Genomic DNA, 20,497 nt, shown 5'->3' on the forward strand with positions numbered 1-20,497 from the left:
GAGAGAAAATCAAGGAAACCGGGCCATTTTCGGGACTTTATATTGGAATGACTAATGAGTATGTTGACCTAGAAGTTAGTAGTATGTCAGGCCATTAATGGTTGTCGTTTGGGCCTGGGAATCTGTATGTTGCCAGACCACTAGTGTCTGTCTGGGTCACATGTTGATTCTTATATGAGTATCAAGCATGAATGAAAAGAAAAAGAGATCAATTACCCAATCTTGCCCCTCTCTCTCTCTCTCCCCTATTCTCTACTTCTCCTCCTCTCTCTTCTAATTACTTCTCACACATCCGCCGAACATCCTACCACATTCCATCAGTAATCCTTTGGTAAAAGTTGTTATATATAATTATAATTACTATTATTTGTTTATTTCATAAAAAATCTCCAATTATGTGATATATTTTTAAAAAATAAATTATTTATGTTAAAAATATTAAGGGGATAGGCATTTTACAAAGTAATTATCCACTAGACATGAAAAACCTAAAAAAAAATAGAAACAACTAAAATAAAAGCAGTGCCCTCATTAAAAAATATATGAGGGGTGATCATCTCTTGGAGTGACACAAAATACTTTTATTAAAATAGGATCACTCACATCTCTTAATTATGTAGTTGTTTGAACTTAAATATCTACGTAAATAAAAGATTAGATTAATTCAGTATAATTTTAATTTAATAGTAATTTTATATTTATTGTCCTTGGTTAGTTCAATTCAATTTATTTCTTCAATTACATTGTGTTTATTTTTATTATTTTCTTTTTCAATATAATTTAATTCAATTTAATTTTTAAAAATTTATTTGTTGAATATTTTCCATATAAACAACCATTCCTAACAAATATATTCCTATCCAAGCAAACGATGAAAAGAAAATTAATAAAAATTAAAAAAAAAAAAGGTCTGTTAAAGATAGTATAATTAGATTTATTATTATTATTTAATTTTTATTTTTTTGATAAAGTGGGCAAGTTACTATTAGAGGTCCATAATTCTGTTTTAAATATATTAAGCATCCTCACTCTATGCACGAGAGACCTCACTTCCCCGGTGCATAGGGGACCCTACTCATCATACATTGAGTGGGAATTGAATCTCCAACTCACTCAATCAGAACAAATACCTTAATTGTTGGGTTAGCCCATAATTGATAATAAGAAATAATTTTATATGATTAAAAAAAAGGATATATGGTAGTATTAATTACTATATTACCGAACTTCATTTTCACTTTTGCAAGCGCTTGATCAATTCAATTGTCTGATAACGAGCCAGTCGTATGTTTAAAAATGCAACTTGCGCATGAAGTTCCATTATTAAGTAATGCGTTATTTTTATAAATTAAATTTAGTTATAGTCGGCAAGATTCACCACCGCCCATGCTTACCATAGAAAATCCAATTAAGAAACTAACCACCTACTATTTTTTTTTTTTCAAGCCAAACAAGAAATTTTATTAAGCCCAAAGTAATTAAAATACACAGGCAAACCCAATCCAAACTTATAAAAGTCAGCCAACAACCACCAACTTTGCTTACCATATATATATATATATAAAAGTCTTCGTTACTCTCGAAATATATTTAAGGCTTCGTTTACTAATTAAGCACGTCCTAGGCTAAGAAAATTAGTTGGTGGCGAATTTTCAAATTGGACTTTCAATTATTCAAGGGAGGTGTACCACATAATTCGCATGCAGTCATGCCCATGGCCACGTAATGATTTGACAATAATAAAACTTTAGAAAATCTAAAAACCATGGCTAAATGTTCCAAATAATATATTAGATCAAGTAGTACTAACCAGCTGCTATAAATATGGTAGGGAAACGTGATCCCTATTCACAAATATTAATACTCACGTACACATACATAAATAAGAGACCATTTACACAGACAGAGTGAGAGAGGAAGATGGAAGGAGCAGTTAATCATAGATGGTCTCTAAAGGGGATGACTGCTCTAGTGACAGGAGGAACCAAAGGGATAGGGTTTGTTTTCTTGATCTCCATATATATATATATATATATATATCTTATCGTACGTTCATGCATGATGCATGCATGGAGATTATTAATTACAAGAATTTGGATCGATGACATGCATGCTATGCTTACAGGAAGGCAGTGGTGGAGGAGTTGGCTGGCTTTGGAGCAGCAGTGCACACATGCTCACGCAATGAAGAAGAACTGAAGGCGAGCTTGAAACTCTGGGATGACAAAGGCTTCAATGTCACAGGTTCCATATGTGATGTTACTTCACGGGCCCAACGTGAGAAGCTCATCGCTGATGTCTTTACAATCTTCAAAGGAAAGCTTAACATCCTTGTAAGTCTTTCTTGATTTTCATATATATATATATATATACCTGTAAATTTATATAAGATGGACTGTGTGAAGATTAATTAATCAATGTGAAAATACTACAGGTAAATAATGTAGGGATAGGATATCCGAAAGCAACAATTGATATCACAGAGGAGGACTTGTCATTCACCTGGTCCACCAACTTTGAGTCTGCTTTCCACCTTTGCCAGCTCTCACACCCACTGTTGAAAACTTCAGGTTGTGCAAGTGTGGTGTTTGTCTCTTCTGTGTCCGGTGTCATTGGCTGTCCCAGCGGCACCCCATATGCTGCAACCAAAGGTAGGTGATCACAAATGATCATTTTATATATATATATATATATATATATATATATATCTGATTCATATATATGTATATTGATGGCTTTTCAGTTTTCAGGAGCAATGAATCAGTTAACAAAGAACTTAGCCTGCGAGTGGGCTAAGGACAACATTCGCACAAATTGTGTGGCTCCGTGGTTCATCAAAACAGCTCTAACTGAGCAAGTAAAACATTGATTCTATTTTCTTTCTAAATTTTGAAATACTTATAAATATAAAGCTTCACCCATGAATATATATATATATATATATAACCCATCATCTAAGGACGTCCCTAGATTTCAAATCTAGGAATGTCCATGATAGCCCATCGGATGAAAAATCGACTGACTCTTATCATTATAAACAGTAGAAACCGCGTTCTACAGTGTTGTACAGTGATCATGAACAGTAAAAAAAGATGTACAGTGTTTATATAATCAATCAACCATCGGATGATGATCCAACGGCTTAGATTTAAAAACATCACTGACGTCCCTAGATGATGTTTTCCCATATATATATCTATATTCCTTAATGAATACTTTTAATTTTTGTTTCTTTATTAATTATAGGCGATCAAAGATGAGGCTTTGATGGTGCGGATCATGGGAAGCGAACACCGCTTCAGACGAGTTGCGAGCCGGAGGAGGTGTCATCCCACGATTGCGTTTTTGTGTCTCCGTGGCTTCATACATCACCGGTCGGTCATAGCTGTCGATGGTGGATTGACCATTAATGGTTTCTATAATATGCTTGACTAAGTCAAAATTTTGCATCCCTCTTTTCTAATGAGGTTTATCCATTTTAATAATAATAATAATAATAATAATAATAATAATAATAAATGTATGCAAATTACATAACTGGTGTCAGATATACGTATGCTTTGTATATTAGCCAGTAACTAGTTGCTATTTCTCATTCTCAATTCATAAATGTAATTTTCCATTGTCTTCATTGATATCATATTTTATTTTCTGTTTTCTTGTAATAAATTTGAATCCAATGTTTGATGAAAATTATCTTTTTTTTTGAGTTAAATGTGGATAAATCACAAATTTATTGAAATAAAAACAAAAGTACAAGGGTAGAGTCATCTCTCACCAGTGGTGAGTAAGCACGAAGAAACAATAAAGAAGAAACAGAAAGTACAGAGAAATAACAGAAAATACTACGGAGACGGAAGATATCGTCTGACAGGCCTGCTTAGATGGAAATTATCTTGCGATAATTTTTTTTCTTTTTATTATTATTATTATTATTATTATTATTATTATTATTATTATTATTATTATAAAAATTTAAAAAAAATTCTCCAAAAAACAAGACTCGGAGGCACATCATATCTTAACAAAACCAAATGTTGAAAATAATATTATGGACAAAGAAATATTTAAAGAACTAAATTTAGTGGTATGCTTTTAGAATGCATATTATTAGTAATTTGTTTGTGGATATGGCAACAAAAAAAAAAAACTCCTTTTAAACTTGTATGAGATGGGAACTGCCCCCTTGGTCAAGATTCTCAGTTGATGGCTTTTCCTAGATTTTTGTTGATTAATTTGACCTCTTTCTTCCCCATAAATAAAAGTTTTTTTATTTGTGAATATAATTTATTAATTACCTTCAAAGAGAGATTTCAACCTCATGACTTTGGCTCATATATAGACAGTATTTTTTAAATCCGGTTTCATTTGACCTAAGGTTTCAAAGCACTGTTGTATGTGGCAATTGCACTACATCACACTTCTTTTTAGCTGACAAGGAGGGGCCCATATACTTATTTTAGATGGCCCGAAGTGTGGGTCCTACACTGACATATAATTAAAAATATAATTTAAATATAATTAAAAATACTTAAAGTGCTCCCAAGTAGTTGGAGCAACAAATTTAAATATTTTTAATTATATTTAAATTATATTTGTTTGCACAATAAAATATTCATCTTCAAATAACAAAGTAAACATTAGAATTCCTATTGTATGTCAGTATATAGTATTCTTTTAAAAATTTATATGAGAAAAATTTTACATTTGTTCTTTTGTATTTATAAAATATAAAACAATTATTTATTTTTTTATTTTTTTTTTGAGGTAAATGTGGATAAACTACCGATTTATTGAAAAACTAAATGACAACAGTATAGAAGGAAACAGTACAAAGAGCCCCTCACCAGAAGTGAGAAAAGGCAAATATTACAAAACAGAGGAGCAGCAAAGAACAATACTGAAAATAAACACTGGACCGACGAAAGGCGCCGTCTGGAGCTATAGGTCCGTCTAGGATAGAAAAGAAGGAGGATTACTCCTGTGCAATGTCAGGCGCCGAGTTGTCGCCCTGGTGGGAAACTCTTTCGGTAAGAAAATTGAGTGAGCGCTTGATTTTCTGTAAAGCATCGGTGTTGGATTGCAGATGACTGTCTGAGTCTGTAGATAACCATGAGAGAAGCATGTTAGCAGATCTAAAGATGACAATTTAAGACGGTAAAGCTTTTAATTGAAATATGCGGGAATTTCGTTCTAGCCAAATGTTCCACAAAATAGTTCGGGAGATGAGATCCCAGATATGTCTGGAAGAGGAATCAAGAGATTGTAACCAGGATGTCCAAAGGTTTTGTATTGAATGAGGCGTGGTAAAAGGATTAAAAATGTGTGAAAAAAATTCTCATAAATGACTAGAGTAGGGGCACTCAAGAAAAAAGATGATTTAGATTCTCTGAGGCTTGATGACATAGGACACAGGTATCAGTGGAATTTTGAAAGTTGCAACCTCTCTTGAAGATGTTATTTAAAGTGAGAATTTTATCGTCCCCAGCAAGCCAGCAGAAAAGAGTGATTTTGCTAGGACAGTGGGATTTCCAGAAAAAACAATTATTTATTTGTTGAAATTTTATATTATTTTTAAAAAATCTAATAATTTATAATACATTTTATATATTTATATAAAATTAAAATTGGTTCGAGCTTCAGAACAGTGCTCTTGGATTTCCAAAAAAAAATTTGAGTATGATTGTAGTTGAAAATACCAAATAATCCGTTCAAATCTTGATTTCAACTTGCTCCTTCAAATTTTAATTTCTTTCCCAACAACACGTTCAAATCACACAATCACACACACACAAGGCAAATCCTGACTTTTAAAATCATTGTTAATGAAATTTCAGAATTTGCATTTAGTTTGATCTGATAAACCAGGGATTCAGTGAAGCCATTATTTACATATATATAATAAGCCAAGTAGGTGGATAACTTAGACTAGACCTCATAGAATACTTTTGGCTGGAATTCTGGCATTTCAAGATGCCAAAATGAACCATGACTCAGAATCGAGCAGATACTTGAGAGAAGAGTGCCTTGAAATCTTTTGTTGGTGTACCCACGCCGTCAGGCTTGGATCCCAAATCAAATGCCTTGAACTTTGCCTCCTCAAACTGCAACGCCTGGATTGACACAAAAACATAGAGCATCATCAACAATCTTCCAGCTAACATATGATTCACATTCTATTATTATAACACATTCAAAAAATTATCAGAATGCATGACAAAAACATGCCATGTAGTATGTGCTTGATAATTCAAAGGAATTGCATAACCATCATTTCAACTTCATACCTGAATGCAAACTTCAGCAACATCAGCTCTGGGGATTAATTTATTCTCCGTCTGCAGCAGTTCGTCATCTTCGCCCACAATTAATTCCCGCAAGCCCCCATCTTTATCTTGTAACCCTCCAGCCCTGATCCACAGTCAAGTGTCACACAAAACTAAATCAAAATTGGGTTTCTAACAGAGGTTGATATTTTTTTTTTTTTTAAAAGGTGGATAAACCACTTCAAATTAAAGGACAGAGGTTGATATTTTGATGAATAGAAGCAAAAGTTCATTTAGTTCCTCTGCTAAAATCATACTTGAATATGAATGTATTAAGAACATGCAAGAATGGGCTTTCAGTGTCCATAACCAAATAGTATACATGCCTGGCCTGTCCCTATGTTGAGAGGGATATCATACAATATATGAATGTAGGACTAACCTCCGGAAACTAATGAATTGTGATTGGTTTCAAATGCAACTGCCTCAGGTATGGTTAGGGAAACTTTATAAATATTATTCCTTTTTCCAAAGTACAACAAAATCATCAACCTTTGTGAAACATATAATTAGACTTCCTGGTAGCTTGCCAGAAACCACGCCTTAAAAGAAAATAAATATATTCACAGTAGACCCATTATGTGGCCACTTATCTGTTTTAAAAAAAAGGCACAGGACCTGACAAAAAAAACCTGCATGATATTGATATCCAAATAATGAAAAAAGATATATTGATATCATAATGCAAAAGTTTCAGTCATGAAAACCAATGAAGGACTTCGTAATCAACTTTATCCCAATTTCTGGAAAACTAAGACTCCTAGCAAAATCACCTTATTCTGTTGGCTTGCCTGGGATAACAAAATTCTAACTCTTGAGAACCTATTCAAAAAAGGATGCAACCCTTCTGCCACTGACACTTGCACCCTTTGCCATAATAACACTGAATCAGTGGACCACCTTTTCTTACACTGTACCTACGCTGAGCGAATTTGGTCATTCTTCAAATGTTTATTCGATACCGAAATTCTACCCTCCTCAGTATATAACATTTGGACCAATTGGATTCCCTCTATTAATTCTTCCCTCAGAAATATCTGGGACATCTGTTCCCGAGCCATCTTCTGGAATATCCTGCTGAACGCAACAACCAGTATTTTTTTAACCAAAAATGTTCACAAAACTTCATTACAATTTATAATACGGCTAATATGATTCTTTCTTTGGATTACTGCAGATTCTGACTCCCACTCTTTGATCGACTCGGAAGGTTCTCGGGAAGATCAGCGTTCCTTAAACTTCCTCGGTTCGGATCCTCCATGCTCGCACGGTGATCGGGCGCCCGATCAGATTCAGGAGTAGTCCGTTTCCTCCTCCTCTGAGCTGGCCTGTGCCTCCTTATGGTTGGCTTCGCCGGCTTCAGATTGCTCCTCTTTTATCTTTCTTTTTGCTTTCCTTGTTCTATGTTATTCTCATCACTGGTGAGGATAACGGACTGCTACACTCCCTATGCTTGTTGTACTTTTCTTTTGTATCTTTGTTGTTTTCGGTTGCTTTCCTTTTCAATAAATTTCGTGGTTTATCCACTTTATTCAAAAAGAAAAACCAATGAATGAAAAGCATGGATACAATGTAAACAAACATTTTCAAAATGCTAGTGATTGCATTTCCCTCAGATACTCCTAAAAATAGCTTTCTTATCCCATGCATTTCATCCCATCTCACAGCAAAATCAACAAAGAAATACCTTATAATAGTGTATGGAATTCCAGAATCAGCTAAATACTGCTCAGACTTCCGCTTCCACACCTACAAAAAGCCAGAAGCATTGGATGCATTTAATTCACTCATATATATATTGCAGACAAAAAGTCACATCTTTTATGAAGAAATACAGAAACTTGCCAAGATGTTGCCATTGCCAAGGCTGTTCAGTGGATGATTAGGGTTAGTCCCTCCCATGGACCCAACCAATACAATGTGCTTCACACCCACAGCCTTAGCTGCCCAGAGACGAAGAGCATTTAAACAATCACATTATTGCAAGCACACTCAAATGAGAGAAAACTTGAATAAAAACACCATCTTACCAGCATCAATCTGATTCTTCTGGCCAATCCAATCAACCTAAATCCCCCAAATTCTAAATTTCAGCAAGTAGATCAAAAACACTCTCTTTTTCCCCAAAACCATCGCAAACGGAGATACCTGCTCCGGAAACAATCCATCTTCGAAATAGAACTCGGGGCGCCCACCCTTGGTCGGATCAAAACCAGGTTTCATCTTTGGGACAGCGCTGGTGAGTATTATGAGCGCGTCGACGCCTTGCAAAGCAGGGATGATACTCTCAGTATCTCTGATGTCGCCCACAAAGACATCATCAGCTCCTCCAAGCTTCTCCTTGCTCTCTGGTCTTCTAACTAAACCTCTACCGATGAACTGATCTGCCCTCTGCTTCAACTTCTCGTAAGCGAGTTGTCCTGGAGGGAATGATGCGTTAGAGAAATAGATCCAGAGCGAGATAACAGAAGAAGAAGACGGAGAAGAGTGCGCCCGAGACCTGTCTTTCCGCCAGCGCCGGTGACGAGCACGGTGGTGAGAGGATATTCCGCCATGGCCGAAACGAAAGGCTTCTCTCGAGCTCCAACCTCAAGCTATGAAGAACGACGCTCTGGTAGATGGATTGCTAGAGAACTTATCAGATCACGACACGTGGTCATTTACATTCGTGTACTATATATCTGGAATGTTCTCGTATTTCTTAGCCCATAATATAATCCAGCCCAATGTTCTCGGCCTACAAAATTTTGATCCAGCTGTGTTTAAGAATAAAATGAGGAATTTAACAAATTTTAAAATAATTATTAATAATAATAATATATCTTATGTGTTATGCGTGTTGTTGCGTTTGAACTTAATAGACACATTAAAATGAAATATGAATTAATATCGTTGTTTACTATATATTTGGATTTATAATAATATATGCAGTCTATTGGTATTTTCTATATTTGTTGTATTTTTTAAAACTTTTTAGTAAAATTAGATACAGATTAAATTGGTTAAATCAATTAAGATTACTTTTTTTTTATATATATGCTGGATAACTAACTATTTTGATTTTTTTGGTTAATCATATAATTTAATGAACAATTAAATAATATGATCTCTTATCAACATTATTTAAATGTCTTATCTGCTTTAGTGGTTAACCAATAGAAGAAAAAGGTATATTTCCAAGAAATCAAAAGCAATTAAAATTCATAATACAAAAGTAGCAATGCTTTTATTAATATATATATTTTTTTCAATATAGAATATAAGATTTGGTTGCTTGTGCAGGCTTGAGAAAATAATTCAAATATAAAAACCATATCAATTATTATATTATCAAATATAATAATTGATATGGTTTTTCATATCACGGTGGTGAGTTTTTCATAGCTCCATATGGCGTTCAGAGCAGGTGGATTAAAGTATTTTAGTAAAAAAAGAAAAAGAAAAAAAAGAACAGTCCAAGAAGTGTGGAAAAGGAAAATATTTGATAAAACTAAAAATCATTTGAAAAACTATAGTGACAACGTCATCCATAACCGAAAATTAATAATAAAATAAATTATTTATTAAGGAATAAAATATTTGATAATATATACTTGTCTGACATAAACAAATTTTCTCTTCAAAATTTGTTATTATTTGTTAATAAAAAACAGAGAAATGTGCTAGTTCTCGATTAAATCAAGAGAGATCAATTAAAAACACTAGACATACATGCTCAATGAAAGTTTATGCATAATTTTTACAATTTATATTTATTTATTGCTCATAATTAAGATGCACCTTTGCATTTGGCAATGCATCATTGTCCAGCTCAACATAAGAAACCAATTTAGTTGATAAAAAAAAAAAACATAGCATCATAAGTAAATAAAATTAAAATCCGTACGTATATGGGATCAACAAAAGTACCACGCCGGAAATGTACAAGTCTACCACCTTTAAAAAAAAAAAAATTTGTTCAAGCTTTTTCATGTGATCAGTATCCACCCGGACCAGACCTATTATAACCACAATTATCTACAATTATTTACATTAATTAACTAGAGTTAGAACCACAATATTGACTTTAATATATATATATATATGATGCCAATTGAAGAGACACACGTATATACATCTTAAATGTTCGTGCATTCCGAAATATTATTATAAGATTTGGATGGCTTGGCATAACAAGATACTCACTCTTGATAATCTTGCACAAAGAGGCTGCAACAAGTTCCCTACTGCAACTTGCGTTTTTGTGCCGTTCGATATCGAGTCGGTTGATCACTTGTTCTACCTTTGTCTTTTGCTCGTGCCTATGGGAACTACTTTGGTAGACTTTTTGAATATCCCAGGCACCTCCTAGGGACCTTACTGGCACATTTGGTGTTCGTGGAGGTTGGAGTTGTGACCTTCTAGTAGGGTCCCTGCTGACGCAGTTGTTAAAAAGCTTTCTTGTGGAATATCCTGGATTGCTTCGGAATGATTGCGTATTTAATTTAGCTATGCTCTGTGCATGCTTTGTACTTGAAGATTAATCGTATGCTTCTTTTGCGTGGTTTGATGTTCTACGAGGGCGAGTGCTAAAAGCAAATCTGGAGGACAGATTGATGACCATGCGACGTGGCTCTGGATTTTTCTTGGATCTAGTGGGGAAATGATTGGGATGGCAGGAGGCCTACGATATGTCCACAGGCTAGACTCTCTTTGATGTTGTGAGGCTCGAGGGAGGCTGTTGTTCCTCCGTTTTGTATTTTGGTGTCCCAGATTTTTGTGTATCAGCTTTTTTTGTGGTACATCCTTTGTATCTTGTCGCTTTATCTTATTCTATTGTGGTTTATCCATTTTTTCAAAAAAAAAAAAGATTTGGATGGCATGCTTAACATTCTTAATTAGTTTTTCTCTACTTGTAAATATAAAATTTGGATGACGTACTTAATGGTTTTGCAAGAGCAATGAGTCAACTGACAAATTAAGAACTTGACTTTCGCTGAGCATGTAAAACATTTTAGAGTTGTGTATATATATGTGTGTGTGTGTGTGTGCACATGCATGGTTGGTGTTGTTTAAACGTATTAATTAAGTGTTAATTTTTTTTTATTTGCATCTGTTTGAGAATGTGGCTTTCATGGCGAAGATAGAAGAATTGCCGTCTATGTTTGGGTTTCTTTATCTCCGGCGGGCTTGATACATAACCAGCCAAATCATCACAATTGATAAAATATGTATGAGTATTATTAATCGCTTCTATAATTGATATGCACTATTGATGAATATAGGGTCTGTGGTCATTTTCAATTTTTTTCCCTTAAATTAGCATTGCTTTTTTTTTTACATCATCATGTCCTTTTGTATTAATTTTTATTTAATAAACTTGATTACTTTATTATTTGTCTCTTTCAGACACATTTTGATGTCTGATCAATACTTATTTGCCACGAGGTTTTAATTTATTTATTTTAAACTCGATAATATTTCCATGCGTTTATCTTTCATACAAATTTGAAATATCTCGTCCTCTTTACTTTTCTCATGATATGTCTAAATCATGCATTTAATAAAATTACTTTATGTTAGTACAGGTGTATTGTTAGTAACCAATGCAACAATTAAACCAAGAAAATGTTGCCTGGTATGACTCTTCTAATAATAATAATTATTAATATTATTAATATTATTATTTAATTATTTATAGTGTAAAAAAAATTGATGGCCATCATCATTGGAAAGGAATAATCAGAATATGAAATTCAGAAAATAACATCAATAATAACTGATATATTATAAAATAATGGGAAAAAGCACAATAAAAGCAACTCGTTGGATTGTTCATAAAGTAGATTGTCATCTCCTTATGTGAAATTATCATGCTTCTCGGAAAATTGGCAAAAAGAGCTTTGGTAGGTGTTTGAACACCTGTATTTAACCATAATGAAGCTCTTATTATTATAAGGCAAACCTCTATAATTAACTTTAGTGACAGAATCCCTATAATTAACTTTGGTGGATTAAACTTTGAAAAAGTGATGTATATTTATATATATTTATATATTTTATAAAAATAAAGTGAGGACTATATTAATTTCCAAAAAGAAAAGCAGAGTGGGTGAAAGAGAGGTTAAATTTTCCAAAGGAATAGTATGCATGGGATTCTTATTTTTCTTACATTTTCAAAACAAACTTGAACTAATCCTTATCCATCTCTCCACCTTCTCATCTCATAAAAAAAAAATAGCCGTATTCCTCATTTGCGCACCAAACATACAAAATTCTTAAAAACCAACATCATTATTAAAAAAAAAAAAATCACAAAACTTTAAACAGTAAGATAACAGATGTCCATCATAAAGCTAATCTTTTGAACATAAAATAAAAATAATTTTTTTGAAAATAAAAAAAGGCAAATGAGAAACACAACAAGTTCCGGGTCTTGTGTTAGAAAGCGACCAACCGGGTCAGTTCGTCTTCCACGCTTCCATAGTTGGTCCCCTAACCAACATGATTAACATAACTTGGCCGTCCCCACACCCTTAGCTACGTGGTAGCATTACAGAGAGAGCACCAAACCTCGGAACACCACCCTTGCACGGCCGCCTCGCACGTATCAATCAACATGCATGCTAATGCTGCCACATGTCACGCATCTACAGCTAACTAATAAATATATATTTATATTAAAAAAAAAAAAAATCTACGGAAAACGTCAGATATCACGTAAGTGAACCAGGGAGTCATAGACAATGAAAAGAATCTCTCCTTCCTATGTTACCACCATTTGTTCACATCAGAGCCGTTGATCAGAGGAAAAATCATTTTTTTATTATTTTTTTTCTTTAAAAAGGTATTAATTAAAGAGTGTCCCCACGTGGCAGGGACGCGTGTACGTAGTAGTCTTCGTTTAAAAGAGAAACACGTGTCAAAGCATTCGGGAGATGACAAGAGATGAATGAACGGTTTGGATGAATCGGTTCTGGGACAAGGTTGGGCAGGACGGTGAGGGGCACCTGTCAATCTCGTCGTCGTCCTCGTCGTTAAAAGGAGGAAGAGTTGTGAGGGATTTCCCTTAGTTTTTTTTGTTTCTCTAATTCTCTTTCGTGAAGCGAGAGCGCGTTTGCTTTGATTGAGGTTTTGTGGTCTTCTCTAATGGCGGAGGTATGCTGTGAGGTGGTGAGTCCGAGAGAGGTGGTTACAGAGTCATGTGAGCCGAGCACACGGGCAGCGAGGCGGAGAAGGATGCAGCTAAGGAGGATAAAGTTTGTATCAGGCGTCGGTGCAGTGGTTGGCACGGCGGAGCCGATGAGGAAAAGGCAGCGTGTGGAGTTGCTGGAAGATGTTGTGAGGAGTGGCGCCGTAGAGCATCATCGGGCAGGGTCGGGGAGTGGGACGAACTCCAGCTCGTGTGCTCCTCGTCGTGCTAAGTATGGCATGACGGCGGTGTGTGGACGGAGGAGAGAGATGGAAGACGTTGTCTCGATCCAGCCGGAGTTCCTCCGGGGTAGTCTAGGTCACGAGACGTACCAATTCTATGGGGTTTTTGACGGGCATGGGTGTTCGCATGCGGCGGTGTTGTGTCAGGATCGAATGCATGAGTTGGTGGCAGAGGAGATAAGGATGGTTGACACTGGATCCATGGCGATGGCTGTAAGGAACTGGGAAGGGGTAATGAAAAGGAGCTTCTTGAGAATGGACGCGGAGGTCGAAGACTGGCGCGGTAGCATTCGGACAGGCACCTGCAAGTGTGAGCTGCGTATGCCTAATTGTGACCACGTGGGATCAACAGCCGTGGTGGCAGTGGTCACACCGGACCAAATCATCGTCAGCAACTGCGGTGATTCTCGTGCTGTATTATGTAAAGGAGGTGTTGCCATCCCCTTGTCCACTGATCACAAGGTGTATATATATATATATATATTTATTTATTTATTTAAGCAAATATTTAGTAGACATCATCTGACATTCTAAAACAATGTGTTAATTAACCATCTCTTTGTGTTTCTTTGTAGCCTGATCGGCCGGATGAGATGGAACGTATTGAACAGGCTGGTGGTCGTGTCATCTATTGGGATGGGCCTCGAGTTCTTGGGGTGCTTGCTATGTCTAGAGCCATAGGTGAGTTGTATATATATTTATATAAATAAATATTGGTGAAGTTATAGTCTAGTAAGTAGAAATTGTGGAAATAAATAAGTGGGAATTGTGGTTGTGGAATTAATGGAGCAGGGGATGCATATCTTAAACCATACGTGATATCGGAGCCGGAGGTGACGGTGACGGAGAGGACAGGGGAGGAGGAGTGTTTGATATTGGCAAGTGATGGGTTGTGGGACGTTGTGAGTAATGAGATGGCATGTGACATCGCTAGGATGTGTTTGCGGGCCAGTGGAGGAGATGGGGACGAAAGCGTTGGTTATGAAACCGAGGGCCATGCGAGAAGAGGTTCGGATAAGGCTTGCTGTGATGCGTCCATGTTGCTCACCAAATTGGCGCTCGCTAGACACAGTGCTGATAACGTCAGTGTTGTTGTTATTGATCTCAAACGGAGATCATAATCAGTCACAGAAACAAAATTATATAAATATATCTACACGCAAGTCTGTATAATACATGCTTTTGTTTTTAGTTTTTTTTTTTTCAAATATATATATATATATATATGTAAGCAGAGAAGAGCAAGTTTTCTTGGAAATACTTTTGGACTACACATTATCTTGGGCGATTTCATGGTTGCAGAAAATATGTTCTCAGATCTTTTTGATCAAATGCAATATTCCAAATAAATAAATAAATAAATAAATAAAGCAGATGTATTTATTAATTTGACAGAAACACGTGTTACAAGGAGAAACAGGCGTGTCACAATCAAACAGCTGTGTACAGCTTAGTGTTCCAGTGACATGCCGAATTGGTGATGTACCAGTTGCCTCGCTTCTGATCTTCGGTTTCACTATTAGTCTATCTTTGATTTTATATATAAAAACTTTTCCTAATAATTGTTATGATTTGCATGATTAAGCTCGACTTTAAAACGCCTAATTCGGCACATCTGATTTAGCAATTTTTACATTTGAAAAAACGAATGGTTTACTTCAAAAAGAAAGCAGCCAGAATGTTCCACAGAATACTAAGGAAATAAATAAATAAATAAATAAAAGACATCCATCGCTGCAGGTGATGATGTTTAAAGTTATACTTGGTGTCTAACTCTTAACCTTGTCCTTGCTTCCCAATAATTTGAAACCATTAAAGATTGCTGAATCACTAGCAAGTTAGATTAGGATGTGAAGGTGACAAGAAAAATGAATTCATGCTCTACTGATTAGGATCAAGAGTACAGAGTATAATTATTATCTGGGTGATGTGGCCTTGTCTGATAGTCATATTTCTCTGAATAAATCACTGTCAGATAGAGTTGATGGCCAATAATTCATGCCTGCCAATTCAAAATGATTTTTCTCAGATATTACACTTTTTGAGTAAGCTCAATGAATTTCCATTGTTGTTCTTCTTATCAACGGTTAAAGATTAAACAACTTAAACACATTATCCATATAATCAAATGTTAAAAAACAAACACAATGATTTACTCATAGATTCAGAAAACATTTTATACATGAATTGGGCAGGGGCCGCGCGTGCGCGTACCCCCTATACCACAAATTATGACGTCCACTCTGCCACGTGGACAGATGGTAAGCCAGCGCACCCCCTCAAGTGCAATTGGGGCCACTAGCCTAGGCCACGGACCTTGATGATCTACCGTTGACCTCGTCCAGGTAAGTATGGTTTGATGTTGCTCAATCATTTCATTTTATGCTACACAAAGCTTCATCCAACTTTCTCAACATGCGATGTGGGACTATGCTGCATTCATAACTTATCCTGAACCCAGGATTTTTACTCAAGCTTTCGACAAGACGGTGATGCCAAAATGAGCAGAGCCGCGTGGTTGGCCCTCGACGACGACTGGCTAGTGGCTGCTACTCAAATAAAAGATCATGAAACTAGATATTCAATAAGGTTAAATTTTCAGTAGTCTAGTTTTAAGTCATAATCAGAATTTAACCTTTGCCTTTAATAAATAAAAGATTTGATTGAAAACTCCTGATAAAAAAAATAAAACACTCATAATCAAATCAGTAGCTTTGAATAAATAATTTATACAAATTTTAACATATACAACAAATACAACCAACTAAAAGTTACAAAACTTCCATTAACGCTTGTATCTTTGAATTTTAGTAGGGGCCGCGCAGGCGCGTACCCCCGCTACCATAAATTATGACGTCCACTCCGCCACATGGGCAGATGGTAAACTAACGCACCCTCTCAGTGCAATGAGGGCCATTGATTTATGCCACGAGCCTTCTTGGTCACCCGTTGACACCGCCCAGGTAAGTATGAGAGTCAATGGTCCAACCATATCATTTTATGCACAACAAGACTCTGCATATGTTTTCAACAGGCGATGTGGGACAAACTTATTAGAGAAGTTGAAGTTATTGATGGGCTGGAACTTTTAATTGGGTTGGGCTTTTTTACTTGTTGGGCTTTTATTGATTCCCATGGCTTGCCTCAGCCTCGCAAGTTGGAACCTTTTTAAGTACGATGGGCGAGAGAAAGACTGATGAGAACCACTGACACTAAGGAACAAGACGAGGAGAGTATCCAAGCTTCTTCCATTTTTCTTCGATCTCGATCCCAATTGGGGGAGAATCCAATCCGGTGCTGAGTATACGCCATGGACGAAGGCTACAACAGTCTCCCTTCCACCCATCTCCTCGGCTCTGTCCCTGTACGATCTTTCTCTTCCCATCTTCTTTCATTGCGTAGTCTGCGCGGTATTTTGGTTTTTCTATGTTCGCTGATTTTTTTTTTTTGTTTCTTAGCATTGATTTGTTAGAAATTGATGCCGAATCCATATTCAATTGATCAGTGAATCATCGAAATGTTTTTGTTTTTTTTTTTGTGTTTGTGATTTGGTAGGCGGTGGTCGCTGATGACAAAAGACCGGCAGTGGATGAAGCTCGGACAGGTGTTTTAGTTATATTAAAAATTCCGTTTTGCTTGTATAAAGTTATTCTTTTATGGTGCGGATGTGATTCTTCTGCGTGTTGCTTTTGCTGGGTGTTTGTTGCCATTCTTTGCAGGCTCACATTCGAATTTGCATGTGTTTCCACCAGCTAATGGAGGTTACCAAGCTCCTGGGACTCCTTATGGTATGTCTAGTGAAGCTCAATTAAATTGTGTATAATTTGTATTTAGACTTCTTGGTTTGATAAAGTATGGTTTCTTACATTGTGGAGACAAGATGCAGTTCCCTTCTTCCATTAGTTATGCAAACTTTCAATATGATGCTTGATAAATAACACATTTAGCATCCAAAGAAAAGGCCCTGATCTAACCAAAGTAAACACAGGTGCTTGTTGTAAATTCTTTCAAACCTCAGTATCGCATTGCTATTGAATGAGACAAAATCGGTTTTCCATTGTTTAGTTCAACTTGAAACTTTGTAAGGAAATCCAATGGTGTGTTCTTTAAGACTATACTAAGATACACCAGTGTTCTGCTCACCAGGATAACCTAGGACATGATGGCTTAAAATTGGTAACCCATGCAGAACATTCCCAAGTAGATCTTCTTTTCTGCTGCTAATAGTTATGCTTCCCTTCTGTATATATTTTGTTCTTTATTGCTCTATATATTTAATTTCTTGTATCACCTAACTTTCTCCCTTTTCACTAAGCTAACTGGTCATATGGCTTCCATCATATTCTTTATCAAGGCACTTGCATTTTACTTTTACTTTGGCAAATAGTAATAAAAGATTACATGGTTAATGAATCATGTTCATATATGTCTGATATCTGGTTTCTGGGTGATAGCTATTAACTGTTTTTCCATATAAAGGCAGGAGCTGATGAGCAAGTCACAACCAATTCGAAGGGAATATTTAACTTTCTCAGTCCATGTTTCAATGTTTATACTGATAACATGGTCGATAGGATCCTAAGTTCAATGAATCCCGTCCATATTTTTATCAGAATTCGGAGCTTGTTGTTATGTCTAAAAATAGTAATGAAAGATTCTGTGGTGAACGAATCAACTGCATCTGATATTTGGCTTCTGCTGATAGCTTTTAATTGATTTTCCTATAGAGACAGGTGGTAATGAGCAGGCTACAACCAATTGGAAGGGAGTGCTTAGCATTTCGTCCTACAGCCCATATTTCAATGTTGACACTGATAACGTGGTTGATAGGATCCTCAGTTCAATGAATCCCCTCCAGGGAGATTTCCGCAGAAAGATAGATAGCTATCCTGATCTGTAAGTTGTTCCATGTATGGCTTGATTAGCTTATCAAACTTACAGATAGCTGTCTTTTCTTGCTAATATATTTAATTCTGTTAGAAAATTATGCATCTGTTTTTTACAAGTATTTTACAAGTTATACAAGCAAATTAACACTTAATGATGGACTGCTTTCAGTCATACTGCCATCACTGTAGATGTTATGGTTCTCATTTTAGAATATTTTAATTTTGATGTAATCTCATTTGGATATGTTTCCTCTAGGAATTTGGTAGCATTATGCTTATATCCTAGTGTGCTAATCGGCAAGATCAGGCTAGCTGTATGTATCCGTGTATTGTTTTCCAAATTAAAACAATTTATTTATTTATTTATTTTGGGCATAATTGTTCTGGCTGCATATACCATATTTTTTTTCTTCATGATGGAGCTCACAATGCCAGTTTTTTTGTTTTTCTTAGATATGGTCCGGTTTGGATCTCCACTACATTAGTGTTCATGCTTGCTGCCCTTGGGAACTGTGGCACTTATCTCATGAACAGAAAAAGTGTGCCAGATACAGCATGGGTCTTTGATGTTAACTATGTGAACTGGGCAGCAAGCGTGGTTTATGGTTATGCACTTCTTGTACCAGTGGCGTTTTATTTCTTGCTTCAGTATTTTGGATGTAGTGCAAGTCTCACACGCTTCTGGTGTTTGTGGGGATATTCCTTGTTCATCTTTATTCCCAGTTCAGTAAGTATCCAACTCTTATTGTGTTATTTGTTTCATTGTACCTATACAAATTTTTGCCCTAGTTATCTTTTCTGCACTTAAAGGTAAAATATGATGCTATTAATGCATTTTTTGGTGATTACATCGTTATCATTGATTGGGGTTATATTAGTAATGGACAAAGGCACTGTGTAAGTTATATGAACACATATTGGTCGTGCGTCAAACAGCAATGCTATGCATATAACAGAATTTAGTAGTTAATGGAACACATTCATCCATGTTGTCTAAGCATTGCAGTTATGTGAATTTTGCAGTTGCTGTTGGTTTTTCCTGACGAATTTTTACGATGGCTGATCATATTAGTTGCTGGGGCTGCATCCTCGGTGTTCATTGGGATCAATTTGAAGTCATACACAGAGGGGAGTGATATGATGGTGATGTGTGTCAGTGCAATGGTGCTGCAGTTTGTTCTAGCTCTTTTCATCAAATTTTTCTTCTATGCTTGAGGGCTTGTGGTGGGAAAAACAATACTGAGCGCACAGTAACAGGATTTTAGTAGTCATAGGCAAACTTGTGATCACACATGATGTGTATGTGTATGATATATTTTGTGTCTCTCTAAACAGGGTTTTTTCCTTGACTCAGAGGTTGGTTTCAGTTTATGTTCCAAATGATTTCTTTTGCATTCTCAGGAGAAATTGATGCACTTCCATGAATAAACAGATGCTAGAGAAACCTGGTGGCTTGGGTGGCGGATGATTAATGTGTGCATAAAAAAGTGGATTTTTTTTATCTTGTTTTTCATGAATCCTGAGTACCGACTTTCTAATTCCGTCCCGGTTTTCCTTGCAACATTGGAATACAAATATAAACACAAAACAGAAGTAAAACGATCGTAGAGCCAAAAATAAAATAAAATCAAGATTTGTTTAAGACGAAGTACAAATCAAAGAATTGTGGGTCTACACTCCAGATGGAGTTTTGATAGGCCATCAGAGAATGTTACAACCGATTATGAATCATACAGAAAAACGTGCAACGGAATAATTGCAACACTTAAAACTAGCGGCCACACAATAATTGCCACACAACTTGAACTCGTAACACATGCACTTGTACGACAATCCAGGCAAAAACAGCTTTGTATATAAGCTAGAGAA

General features: G+C 35.8%; 4 protein-coding genes and 2 non-coding genes across 7 annotated transcripts; 3 read left to right on the forward strand and 3 right to left on the reverse strand.

The window, feature by feature from the left end:
• Positions 1–1,920: 1,920 nt before the first annotated feature.
• On the forward strand, positions 1,921–3,435 carry LOC120282977 (tropinone reductase homolog At5g06060-like). The gene is made up of 5 exons (XM_039289803.1): positions 1,921–1,997; positions 2,126–2,333; positions 2,435–2,651; positions 2,751–2,857; positions 3,247–3,435. The coding sequence occupies exons 1-5, from the start codon at positions 1,921–1,923 to the stop codon at positions 3,433–3,435; spliced, it is 798 nt and encodes a 265-aa protein (XP_039145737.1).
• Positions 3,436–5,794: 2,359 nt separating this feature from the next.
• LOC120281719 (uncharacterized protein At5g02240-like) lies at positions 5,795–8,963 on the reverse strand. Its single transcript, XM_039288418.1, has 7 exons — positions 8,827–8,963; positions 8,475–8,746; positions 8,357–8,393; positions 8,172–8,269; positions 8,014–8,075; positions 6,288–6,411; positions 5,795–6,113 (listed from the first exon to the last, which is right to left on the reverse strand). Exons 1-7 carry the CDS (start codon positions 8,879–8,881, stop codon positions 5,994–5,996), a joined length of 768 nt encoding a protein of 255 aa, XP_039144352.1. The 5' UTR covers positions 8,882–8,963; the 3' UTR covers positions 5,795–5,993.
• A 4,207-nt stretch (positions 8,964–13,170) lies between these two features.
• LOC120283019 (probable protein phosphatase 2C 24) lies at positions 13,171–15,017 on the forward strand. Its single transcript, XM_039289839.1, has 3 exons — positions 13,171–14,201; positions 14,315–14,420; positions 14,532–15,017. The coding sequence occupies exons 1-3, from the start codon at positions 13,455–13,457 to the stop codon at positions 14,858–14,860; spliced, it is 1,182 nt and encodes a 393-aa protein (XP_039145773.1). The 5' UTR covers positions 13,171–13,454; the 3' UTR covers positions 14,861–15,017.
• A 913-nt stretch (positions 15,018–15,930) lies between these two features.
• LOC120283050 lies at positions 15,931–16,092 on the reverse strand. The gene has a single exon (XR_005543053.1). It is a non-coding gene; the product is annotated as a U1 spliceosomal RNA (small nuclear RNA).
• Positions 16,093–16,549: 457 nt separating this feature from the next.
• LOC120283236 lies at positions 16,550–16,710 on the reverse strand. The gene has a single exon (XR_005543230.1). It is a non-coding gene; the product is annotated as a U1 spliceosomal RNA (small nuclear RNA).
• Positions 16,711–16,930: 220 nt separating this feature from the next.
• LOC120283043 (protein YIPF1 homolog) lies at positions 16,931–19,981 on the forward strand. 2 transcript variants are annotated; one of them, XM_039289879.1, is made up of 6 exons: positions 16,931–17,103; positions 17,295–17,343; positions 17,459–17,527; positions 18,467–18,635; positions 19,082–19,355; positions 19,652–19,981. In XM_039289879.1, the coding sequence occupies exons 1-6, from the start codon at positions 17,050–17,052 to the stop codon at positions 19,841–19,843; spliced, it is 807 nt and encodes a 268-aa protein (XP_039145813.1). In that variant the 5' UTR covers positions 16,931–17,049; the 3' UTR covers positions 19,844–19,981. The 2 variants fall into 2 exon arrangements, with proteins under 2 accessions (XP_039145813.1, XP_039145814.1); XM_039289880.1 differs by having other exon boundaries at positions 18,473–18,635.
• Positions 19,982–20,497: the final 516 nt, after the last annotated feature.

The sequence above is a fragment of the Dioscorea cayenensis genome, chromosome 18 (assembly GCF_009730915.1).
Source record: "Dioscorea cayenensis subsp. rotundata cultivar TDr96_F1 chromosome 18, TDr96_F1_v2_PseudoChromosome.rev07_lg8_w22 25.fasta, whole genome shotgun sequence".
In the NCBI taxonomy this organism is placed as follows: domain Eukaryota; kingdom Viridiplantae; phylum Streptophyta; class Magnoliopsida; order Dioscoreales; family Dioscoreaceae; genus Dioscorea; species Dioscorea cayenensis.